The sequence below is a fragment of the Malania oleifera genome, chromosome 7, assembly GCF_029873635.1.
Source record: "Malania oleifera isolate guangnan ecotype guangnan chromosome 7, ASM2987363v1, whole genome shotgun sequence".
Lineage (NCBI taxonomy): Eukaryota > Viridiplantae > Streptophyta > Magnoliopsida > Santalales > Ximeniaceae > Malania > Malania oleifera.
This window is the reverse complement of record NC_080423.1, coordinates 6481843-6494063: the sequence shown is the minus strand read 5'-3', so window position 1 is coordinate 6494063 and position 12221 is coordinate 6481843. Positions and strand designations below refer to the sequence as shown.

At 34.7% G+C, this 12221-nt stretch overlaps 1 protein-coding gene across 5 annotated transcripts in view; it reads right to left on the bottom strand.

Annotated features, from left to right (window-relative positions):
- Nucleotides 1-11235, bottom strand: part of LOC131159587 (uncharacterized) — a 34960-nt gene extending 23725 nt beyond the window's left edge. For all 5 annotated transcript variants that reach the window (XR_009137828.1, XM_058114612.1, XM_058114615.1 and 2 more), the window contains exons 1-8: nt 10946-11235; nt 9366-9431; nt 9234-9282; nt 8353-8498; nt 7240-7341; nt 6583-6657; nt 6395-6498; nt 6148-6229 (exon numbers count right to left, since the gene is read on the bottom strand). Coding sequence is in view for 4 of the 5 variants with exons in the window: in XM_058114612.1 (XP_057970595.1) it covers nt 6148-6229; nt 6395-6498; nt 6583-6657; nt 7240-7341; nt 8353-8498; nt 9234-9282; nt 9366-9431; nt 10946-11077 (756 nt within the window). In the remaining variant the exon portion in view is untranslated. The remainder of the gene's footprint in view (nt 1-6147; nt 6230-6394; nt 6499-6582; nt 6658-7239; nt 7342-8352; nt 8499-9233; nt 9283-9365; nt 9432-10945) is intronic.
- Nucleotides 11236-12221: the final 986 nt, after the last annotated feature.

Sequence of the window (12221 nt, the reverse complement as noted above, 5' to 3'; positions counted from 1 at the left end):
CCACGGTATTCCTCCGCCATAAGTGAGGGTAATTAATAAAATTGCAATGTTTTCTTTAAGGTTGGAAATGTGATAGATAACAAATTTTGAAGACGAAATTTTTATAAAGAAAGGAGAACCTGGAAAAAATAGAAATGATAAGAAAAATATAAGAAAAGAGGTAAGTGGTTTGGAGGGGATAAAACCGGGGACGGTTTTCTGGAGTGCTAGGAAAACTGTTGATGGTTATATAGTTACCGCAATCGGGTAAAAAGGTAAACAGTGAAACCAGTTTAGTTAAAGACAAAACCGATGATGATTTTCTAGAAGCCTAAGAAAATCATTGACTGTTTTTCTCTAGGACAGAATAGTATATATGGGCTGCATGTCATTTTCTTTTAGAATTACAAAAACTCTCTCTCTCCTCTAGAAGCTGCGAACTCTCTCCCTCTCTCTCCTCATTTGCTCACTCTAAACTCGCTCCATCGATGACCAGACTCCATATTTAAGGCCTAACGGCGATCCACTTCAATTTGACTGGAGCAGAATTATGTTTTGAGGATCCCAGACATCACCGCAAAGTTGAGGTAAGGGTGTTAAATGTTGGTATTTGATTTATTAAATGAAGAATATGGGTTTAGAGATATTTAAATGATTATAATTGTGAGGTTAAAGTTGATTGAACTGAGAAAAATGTAAATTTCAGGGTATTGGTGTGAATGCCACAGGCATGGGTCTAGGGTCCCTGGAGGCATTTCCTTAGGGAATGAGGTAAAAGTAATAAATAGTTGGTTATTTAATATTTCATTGATAAAATAGAGTATGTGGGTCTACGAAAATGTGAATGTGATATTATTTTAGAGAAATCATGATTTCAGGATTTTTGAGTTCTGAACGCCACGGGCGTGAGTATAGAATTTTAGCATGCCTCTTAAAAATTAGGTAAGAGGAATAAGTTAAGCCAGCTAAATTCAAGAATTTTATCAATTTAAGTATAACATGTGTTTATGAGATTTTAGCATTTGATTTACTGAATATTACAGAATATAAATTTAGAGTATGGAATTTGGATTTTAAATCTGGTTGTATATTTGTGAAAATTCAGAAATTTGGGATACAGGAAAGTTTTGCAAATGATATGTATTATTTTTATATAGCAAGAAAATACAGTTTTATCCGTACAAATTATAGTATAAGAGTTTCATGTAAAATTGTGTGGCATGAGAAATATCAGATATAGTACAGAGATTTAATACAGAGTTTTATACAACTGTTATCAAACCATGATATTATAACTTTTTAAGAACCATGATTATATACACCTTTTATAGAACCATGATTCACAGTTATATAGAACCATATAAAATTATTACAGAGTTATGATTTAAAGTTATTTTATAGAATCGTGGTTATTTCAGTTTATACAGAATCATGGTAAAACAATAATATGCAGACATAGTATTATATAGTATCAGAACCCTGATAGACCAGAGCAGATCACAGAGCACGGTGCCGTAGCTATACAGTATAGATAGTGCAACCACACATCTCAGATAGAATGTGGAATTGACAGTCGATTGTGCCTATAGGAGAGATGAAGGCTCCCTGGCAGTCAGGTCTAGGTTGAAGAGGCTAATCATACTACAGAGGTTTATAATTTGACTTAACCTGGTAAGCCAATCAGTGTTAAGTCCAGCCTACGGGCCGCACAACCCAAGCATGCAGGGTTAATTCATGCCTACAGTTATCCATCTAGGGAAGCTTTCACAGTTATATAAATAAATGTATATGTATATAGTTTTACAAAGAACAGGAACTATCTATTACAGTTAAAAGTATGTTCAAATAGAAAGTTTATTTTAAAAGGCATAGGTGTGAGTTATGACATGTTTTACATTTAAATATTATCACAATTATAGTTGATTTAATAATTATGTTATTTAAGTAAAACTCATTTGTCACACACTGGATGTAACTTATTTCGTCAAACTGAGAGGTGTCTCACCCCAGAATTCCAAACATTTTAGGTGTTCCAGATAGACGTGCGGAGCAAGCTCTGAGATAGAAGGGACTTTAGTACTGCCCTAGCTACAGGGTAAGTTTTTGAGTTGGGAGTTGTATTTTTTGGTATGCCCCAAGGACATTGTGGTTCTTTTGGGAGATGTACATGTATATTTTGGGAAATACTGAAACTCTAGTATTGTAAATAAGGTTAAAGTGTTTTTATGTTTTCCGCTGCATAGATGGTATGTTTTATAACAGGTATCCTCGGTACCACTTTGGGTCCAGGACGTTGTAGTAAATAGTATTATGGGTATCAGAGTAATAGTATATAAAAAAAAAAAATGGTAATAATTTTGGGGTCGTGTGTAACAACCCAAAAAAAAAAAATTAATTCATTAATTAAAAAATTTTATTATTATTATTTAATTAATTATTATTAATAAAATTAATTAAATTAAGAAATTTGAGGATTGTGGATATATATATATATATATATATATATATAAGTATATAATAAAGTAAAGAAAGGATAAAGTAAAGTAGGATAAAGGAAAGAAAAAAAAAAAACTTAAAGGCTAAGTTTTCTGGAGTAGCAGGAAGAGGACAAGGAAAGAAGAAGAAAAAAACTCCTTCTCATGCGTAGATAAGAAAGGAAAGAAAGAGAGAGAAAGGAAAAAAAATTAAATATATTCTCTCACGCTCTCCACTCCTCTTCTTTCTACGATTTTGCGGCAGATTCTCGCCCAATTGGAAATCTAAGAATACCACTGAACCCCATTCTCCGCCACCGACATATCTACCGAAGTGTATTTGTCGTAGGAGTAGCGTAGGCATATCTCCTGGAGTAAGCCAAATTCTCATTCTTGTCTCAAATTTTCCTAAATTTTAAGCCAAATGGACGATCAGATACCACCATGAGAATCTAGGGATGATTTTGTACAAATCTAGCAGAGCGAAATTCTCGTGGGATCATTGTAGAAATAGCCCAAAATTAGGATAAATGGGTTATTTAGAAATTAATTATTATTTAATTATTGTAAATTAGGAAATGTTAAAATAATATTTTATTGGGGTTGATATGATTGAATTAGGGTTCGGGTGAGTGCTGCGGGTATAATTTTGGGAGCCCTGCAGGCGTGATTCAGGGAATCAGGTAAGGGGGAATAAAATTATATCAATATTTTAGTATGGTTAACCGGTTATTTACGAGCGTATGAAATTTATTATTTATTTATATGATTTTTTTAGAACAGCTTGAGTATTGAAAAATGATGATTTTGTTGAAGATTTATATTAGGGATAATTGCATATGATATTAAATTCATGTGACATGGGAACAATTTTCCTAATAAATTGAATATGAATTACTGTGGTATTTGGGTTTACATGTGGGGATGTTTGAAATGATTATGACATGATGAATAAATTGTTATGTTTGACTCCTGTGTGGAAATATATTGATCTGTTAGGACACTGTGTGGGAATGTGTCGATCTGTGGGATACCTGTGTGGTAATGCATTGATGCGTCTGTGTGAACTAACTGGTGTGGTTATTCGTATGCATCTCAATATAATGTTGGCATGAGGAGGTTGTTATATTGCCTAGATGTAAATCATGATGTGACGTTGGCAAATCGAGGAGCTCGTCATATTGTCATTTATATGGGGTAAGACATTGGCAGGTCGAGGAGCTTGTTCTACTGATGTACGACGGGTAAGTCATGGGGATTGGATACTGGTGAATAATGGCGCCTGTGTGGGCCATGTTATATATCCTGTGTGGATAGTGGAGTCTGTGTAGGCCACGTTATATCCTATGTGGATAATGGCGCCTGTGTATGCCATGTTATGTACCCTGTGTGGATAGTGGTGCCTGTGTGAGCCACGTTATATCCTGTGTGGATAATGGCGCCTGTGTGGACCATGTTATGTACCCTGTGTGGGTAGTGGTGCCTGTGTGGGCCACGTGTAGATAAGAAGTACGTAGATGCCTGTGTGGATCACGTACTGACATGTACGCAGTTGCTTTGTGTGGGCCACATACTGAGGACATTGGAAAATGAAGTATGAGATGCATGATTCCTATGTGGATGTGTTGTGCGCATGTGAATTTAATTATAGCATAAAAATAATGGTATAGCATATTGTGAATGCATGTGTGTGCATGCGGCGAGGTAAACATACCACTAGGGGCTTGCTGAGAAAGGCGAGTGCTCTTTTAGGTAGTTTCTTGGTATCAGTGCAAAGGGATGCTATTTGTATGGGCGGGTAGACATCCCGATCCTCGGAAACCTTCACCTTTAAAATGATAAAGATGTGTATACTGGCGGCGAGGTAATTCTTCACCTGAGGGCTTACTGAGTAAGGTGAGTGCCCTGGTAGGTAGTTTTAGTACCAAAGCAGAGAAAAGCTACTTGTATGGGCGGGTAATCTTCCCTATCCTTGGGAACTTTCGCCTGCATAAAAATTATGTACTTGTGCATATTGGATGTGTGTATGATATTAGATGTCAAGGATGTTATTAATGGTACATTTTCTCAGTTGTTATTGATATTATGTGAGAAGCAATTTATTTTGATATGTAGATATTAAAAATCATGTGTCACACACTGTTATAATTTATTCTACCTTTACTGAAAAGTGTCTCACCCTAGTGGATTAACAATTTTTCAGGTTCTTCTGGAGACCGGGTTTGAAGGCCTAGGCTGGGACTGTTTTTGCTGGTTTCTTTTTGGGGTATTGTGAGATACTGATATATGTATAGATTTATTTGTACGGGATTATGTTTTAAATACTAGTTGTAGAGATAGATATTTGGATGTTGTAGTATTCGTTTTTGGGTTGTTATATAGAACTCTGGTATTTATTTATGTTCCGTTGCGTGCATGTTAATTATGGTATCAGATACAGGTGATTGGAACACGTGGCACCCGGGTCCCACTTGGCGGGTTTCGGGGCGTCACATCGTGACAGTCAGAGTATCCGAAAAAATCACAATGAATGCGAGAAAGAAATAAGATGATAGTGCAAACTAAAAGTTATCAGCAAAGTTTCCTCCAAACCCCCACCTTGTGTTGCATAATCTAAAAGTCCATTCACATGGAAAGACTCTCAATGCCATTGTGCTAACAAAAGAAACATACATTGAACCTCATACGAATTTAAGTTACCTACTAGTTCTATTGAACTTTGTTCACTGTTAAATAAGTAATAATAAAGAATTCACAATCCCATGCCATCACAATGTTTATTCGCATACCACTCTTTAAGGTTCAATAATGTTTTCACTTTTTCAATGGCCTTTTTTGCTCAATCAGGCATCATTGTGCCTACACTGTCCCTTCCCCTTCCCAAACTTTGGGATCGGCAACATGGTTCTCCCATGCTCAAACCACTGGATTACACCCTATGGAATGTTTCACTTTGTTTCATTTAAAATTGTACCATGATATCCCTGACCACTTGGAATAGACTTTAACATACTCTAAAAAGGATCAACAACTATGCAATCAAATATCAATTACATTCAGTTCTAGAAGTAGGTTCAACAACTTAGAATCCTTCGTTTTTAAATAGCACACATTTTTTTTTATAGCACACGTATATGAAGATAGAAGTGTAAATTGACGGTGCTACTGAAATAAAATGAAGTTAAGTCATTAAATTCAATCATCCAATGGTCAAGGAACCTCTCGCATCAGCTGCCAAAAAAAAAAAACGAAAAATTACATCATTGAAGTTTCCTAATTTTCTACACGCAAGGATCCAGTCAGATAGTATGAATTACGACACTATGAAGGTTCATGGCACTCGGGTGATATCCAGCATTTGGTTGGCCTAACCAGAAATCATGTTATCTATATAAGTTAATATGTGCACAAAGAACTGTCAGCCTGAGATGCTCAATAGGAATGCAGTTAATTATACCAAATTATTTTAAGTTTTAACATATATAATTATATAAGATTAAAATAGCTTTACCCATTATATGCCGAAGTACGCAAATCTAACAAACTATCGCAACCCCCCCCCCCCCCCCCACTTTATTCAAAGAACTAGACATTTTTAGTCCCACAAATACTGCAGCCATTAAAAATAAAATTATGAGCCTGCATAATTTCTGCAAATCAATTAACATATAAAAGATCCTTAAAATATATGTACCTCTTTTTTGCTCATCAGTGCACTACATAGCTTTCTTTCTAGACCCCAGTACTCTTCTCCAAACCTAAATTCTTCTCTTATCCTGAATTAAATGAGCAAAGAAAGAACAAGATTCATAATTCTTTGCAGACATTATTACTCAATTTTCCCTTCCTTTCATAAGAAAATTTTGTGTGTGTGTGTGTGTGTGTGTGTGTGTGAGAGAGAGAGAGAGAGAGAGAGAGAGGGAGAGAGAGAGAGATTGGACCTCTCAGAACAGAGTCCGTGATGCTCAAGTAGAAGAATAAGAGGACTGAATGGATACGTTCTGAATGTTCCCAGTAAATTATTATTCCAGTGCTGGTTTGCTTCCTACATCTCATGATTGGCCATTTAAGAATTTATTAACCAGTTGCACAATTTGGTTGTGAGTACATCCAAAGTTCTTAGCATTACCGCTTCAGATCTTCTTTCCAGCAAAGTAACTTCATCAGCTGGTATCTGCACCATTTTCTCATTCAAACTATCCAGCTGTATCACAATACAATGAGGCTACTGAGAAAGAGGAATCAATGGAAATAGAAGCTCAACATTTGGTGTTTTTAAAGTTTTGTCCAATGCCTAGGAGAAATATACTGGTTAAAGCTTGAGATTCCCACGTTGGCAGTCTCAGGGTCAAGCTCTGGGAGGGGTGGGAAGAAGTATGGGATCGGCTAACTCAAATTGTGTAGCCCAGGCCTAGTGGTGGGCCTCCCATCGACCAAGTTTTGTCCAATGCCTGATACATATTTGAGAGGGATATGGCTCACTTTTATAGAATAATCAATTATCCATTACACAAAATTTTCTCACTCAATTAGATATAGCCCTTGCTCTCTTTCCTTTTGTCTAGGAAGATATGAAATGGGATGCTTAGGTTGGGCCAGGGTCATTTTCTTGGCACAAATGTTCCATGTTCGCATTTGAAAGCACAGATGGATGCTTAGACAGTACTAACATCAAGAATTGCAGTGTCACTGCTTTTGAAGCTACAATGCCACTTCAAAAAGGTGACTAAAATTTTTTCAATGATTTTCCTTGTAGCCTAAATAATATTCTTACCTACATTATTACCTGATATATATAACTTTCAGTAAATGAAAGTACAGGTAGGTATCTGAATATTGATTGTGGCCTGCTTACATCCATTTCATGAAACATGAAATAAGATCTGCACTGTAAGATATATACAATCATCACACCACCTCATGAAATCATTAGATACATAAAAAGTTATGCAACAAGGCATGCATGTAGATTCATCACACACATACCCAGTGTTGGAAGTGAAAAAAAAATAAATAAATGTGATGTAAAAGAAGCAATGATTGATACGGGGCATCCTAACTGCAAGCTTCCTGTTGAGGAATGCAATGAATGCTGCAATTAATAAGGCTCATCATTAAAATAATCTGGTGCAATTTAATGTGCTGACGAATAGAAAATATATTTGCTACACAATTGGCAGCACTAAAAATGTATCAGCAAGAGATGTACCATGCAATGCTATAAAAAACAGAGTCTACTTTTCTAGATCTTACATAAAAAAGAACAGGCTATTTGATTCCACAGAACATCCGCACACACTTGCAAATACCAATTATTTAAAATTAGTAAAAGGCCATTTCCCAGTGGTTTCCCACCGAGTTGAGCTCTTGAAGGGTGATCTAGCACAATCATAAACTTCTTGGCTCATTGCACAAAAAGGTCTCACTCAAGACTAACTGCATGCATGCACTTTCCAGAGTGAGCCCAGACTATGGTCTATGGGTTAGCTACTGAACATTAATTATTGGGGCAGGGGTGGGGATGTGGAATTCTAGTAGTTTGACCTCTAAATAAATCTTACCCAAATTCAAATTGGTGGCATGAATAACTAAGCAAGAAAAGTTCCAAACTTGACAATATTGAAGCAGCTGATGACTAAACAGTAACACAACTTCAGAAACTTGTGATTGGCTGGCTAAATAATCCCCTGGAAACCTTCAACTCAGCAAAGTACTAGCATTATATACAAAAATGAATTATATGACCAGTTCAGTTTTTATTTTGATATAGAAATATGTAATACTTCATTACTTAAACTTGAACCAGATATCTTTCATGCATTTTCACATCATTCAACCCAACAGCATGGTAAATCTTAGTTCTTAAAAATTCACTATTCGAGAAGGAACATATGCTTACAAAATCTTCAAGGGTAGAATTCGCTCGCTGCATTGCATCCAACCCAACCATAGCTATGTCTTCAAAATCAGTTTGCAGTGGATCATAGTCAATCTTATCCTCATGATTGGGAATTACATGTTTTCTAATTAAATGCTGCTGACAGCCTGTCAGAAAGTAAAAGTTTCATGCATAAGTTTAAAACATTATGTTAATCCATTCCATCATGAAGGAGATGAAAACAACTTAATCAGGGCATTATAAATTTCTTTCAACTACACTAGTTAATATTCCAAGTTGAAGGAATATAACAAACAGTGAAAATTTTAATTTAAATGGTAAATATTATTTTGCATCAAATCAAATGTAAAACATTATATGTTTTTTTCTCCTGGAGAAGCTTCTTTTAAAAGAAAGAAATAAAGAAAAGGCATACAATTACTCTATCAAGATTTCTTCTCATATTCCAAACGTTGGTACCAGGACAGAATGAATGGTAGGTAAATTTGAATTAGCTGCAGTAAACAGCAAAGAATTTTGCAGCTAAATGTCATAGTTGCATAATGTTAAGACATTCTCATTTCATTTTATCTTCTTTTTTTTTTTCAATTTTAATTCAAAATAAAGAAAAATTATGCTTCAAAGATGCATGAATTCTTCAGAAAAAATCTTCTGTTTTTCCCCAGACAGGATAAAATATCTTAAACTACTCTCCAAGAATACAGTGAAAAATATTGGAAATACATGTGGCAAGCAAGAGGAAATTCAAATAAAGAATCCCTACTGTATTTTATCCTAAATAAGTAGCATTACAGTACTTTGGAAGAGAGAGAGAGATAGAGAGTTATCATGGTCATTAACGTGTATCATTCTTGGTACGTTTGTTTTATGTTTGCATATACCTTCCCCATGAAGCCAGAGTGATGCTTCCTCAAGAAATGAAGCCGACATCTGTCGAGTAAATTAGAGAATCACATCAGTTGCTTCCTATGAGTGCAGAAATAATAAAAATAAAATTGATCACCTATGCTCACCTTTGGCATGCTTTGAGAAATCAAATGGCACTTCTTGTCCATGTCAAGCTCACCACATGGTTGTATCTTTAGCACATCATTTGCTCAGAATAAAAAAAGAAAATCAGAGAACAAGTTTTTTTTTCTTCTCTTAGAAATGAGTCCACACACATGAGATGAATGCAAAAGCTATAAAATAAAAATAAAATATTAAAGGAGTAGGTTTCATTTACAATGCATATATCTGCAGCCTTTTTTAATCATAAGTGTGCATATATCTGCAATTTATTGCACTACAACAAGTTTCATGTGCAATGGATAAATATGCAGTTTTTTTTTTTCTTTTTTTTTTTTGAAGAAAAGCATTATTCACTAAGCATGGGAAGATGCATAATTTGAAGCAATTAAAGACAGAAAATGAAAGCAATGTCTGCACAAAACACCCAAGCTGATGGTGGTTCTCAGATTATCTGTTCTTTCAAGGTTATATAGTATCAATACTACATTATTTGGAAATGAGTAAAATCCTAGCAAGCATTTCTAATGAAGTCAGAACTTGATGCATTGCAACTCAATTAGTGTCTTTGGGCAGGTACTAATAATTTTCTTTTTAGTGCATTTAAATACCAAAGATAAAGAACATGCATCATTGATGATCCAATGTTTCATGCATATTACATGCATTCATGGAAATCCTAGGTTCCTATAAATATACGCATCTTTCTTTTATTCTCCATTTGCATGCATGCTTAGTTCTTCACTCAGAGACAACATAAGATGATAAGAGAAGTTACTATTCTAAATCTTAGATTAAATCTTCAAAGAAAGGTGCTTCCATTGTAGAGAGTTGGCCTCTTCTATTTGGGCATAATTGGTTTGAACCATGTTGTATCCTAGAGGGAATAAGTCAAAAAGTATTTATGCTGGCTCAGTTCATAAGCTTTATCAAGTTGAGAAGTGCTCTAATATTCTAAAAATAACAAGATACTTGCTTTTCGTCTGGTTGGTTTCTTTTTTTAACTAAAATTTATATTTTCTTTTGTTTTCCTAAACAAAAAAAATTATTTTTACTTTTGCTTCATATTTTAACAATGTCACTAACAATTTTAAGGGGATAGTCCAATAAATTTAAGATGAGATTTCAACATTTTTAAGAGATTTTAGTAATTTTGAGGAGATTTTCTAACAATTCTCACCCTTGAAACAAAAGATTCCGGGCGCTTGGTTTCCTAACAGCAGAAGATGGGTACAGAACCAATGCATCAGCATATATAATGAAGAGAAACTACAAACCCACAGAAGACCTTCTTTCTCATTAACCATTAAAAAAAATTTATTAGTTCTTCAAATTGGAAGACACCCGAAAGCAATAGAGGAACTAACTTCAGTAAATCAATCAAATGAAAGTAGCAATGGTACATTAGGAAAGGAACAAAAAGAATGCATCATTTTCCAAATACATAGTAGGAATACGTGAGAAGGTCCGAAGCAAGACAACCAATATTGAAAGGGAAAGAGAGACACTGGCAGAGTGATAACTATAGGAGTAGGCATGGTTGGAAGAGGGCAGCCAAAGGTTGAGTGATGAGCGGATGCCATACCAGGAACAGGAGGAATTGAGCAAGGAACCGATCAGAGTCGCAATGACTGTTTATGGAAGAGGTTGTGAAGCCGCGCGACTGCATCAGTAGCAGCATCTTCTGCTCTTCTTCCAGCTTCCTCAGAGCTTCCATTCCTCTCTCTCCCTCTCTCTCTCTCTCTCTCTCTCTCTGCTCCTACGTATGCCGCCCCTGGGTTTCAGAAAGAACGGGAATGGCGTGAGCAGCCCAGTCCCAACTTCCAAATGGGTCAAGACGACGTCGGTCTGAGCTAAACCGGCAAAGCAACCGAACCAAGCACTTTGGCTCCGTAAAATATTATTTTTGGGATAAAATATATAAGTAAGTCGATTATAGGATTCAATTTTGTATTTGAATTTAGATTTGGAAAATTCTTAACATCAACTTTTTTTTTTTTTTTTTTAGAAAAAATTCACATAAAATTAAATAAAAAATACTTGAATTTCATGCTCTAAATATGATGATAAAAAAATTTAAGAATTGAAGTAATGCTTTTTTTTTTGCTATGAAACATGAAAAGAATAGACATTTGCACTGTAAAATTTAAAAATATTCTTTAATTCATAAAAAATTTAAATTATCATATTTTATGATAATAATTTTTTAAAAAAAAATTTGAATAACTAGATTCTTCTATTATAACTATCTCCATTCTTAAGAATAGACGAGCAAACATATAACATAAATTAACACATTTTTTATAATTTATTATTTTCATATTTGGAAATATACTTTTGATATTTTTTAAAAGTATACTTAGGATTATAATGTCTCAAATTAATTTGATGAGATATCATTTTTCCTTTTTGGGTGTGCTTTGCCTCGAGCTATATTTTTAGTTTTTTTTTAGGACGCATAATTTAATTAGACATCTACTTAAAAACCTAAACCTTTAACCCAAGCCAACTGAAACAGTTGTGTGAGTTTGGTGGATCACAATTTAGTCCATTGTCTGTTAAATTTTGGTCTGTCACTCCTGTCAATTGCTAATTGCCGATGATCCTAGATATCGACCATTGTTGATTACTGTTGCAGCTCGCACCCCCAATTTTTTTTGGGTCAAATTTTTATACAAAATTGAAGCCCCAACTCAGAAAGCCTTAAGAACACATCATATGACATTTGATCAAGGAATAAAAAAAAAATTAAAAAAAAAAATTCATTTCATTCCATTCTATAAATTATTGTATTAGTTAGGAAAAATAAGTCTTTCCTATGGTGCATGTAATAGAGAGAGAGAGAGAGAGAGAGAGAGAGA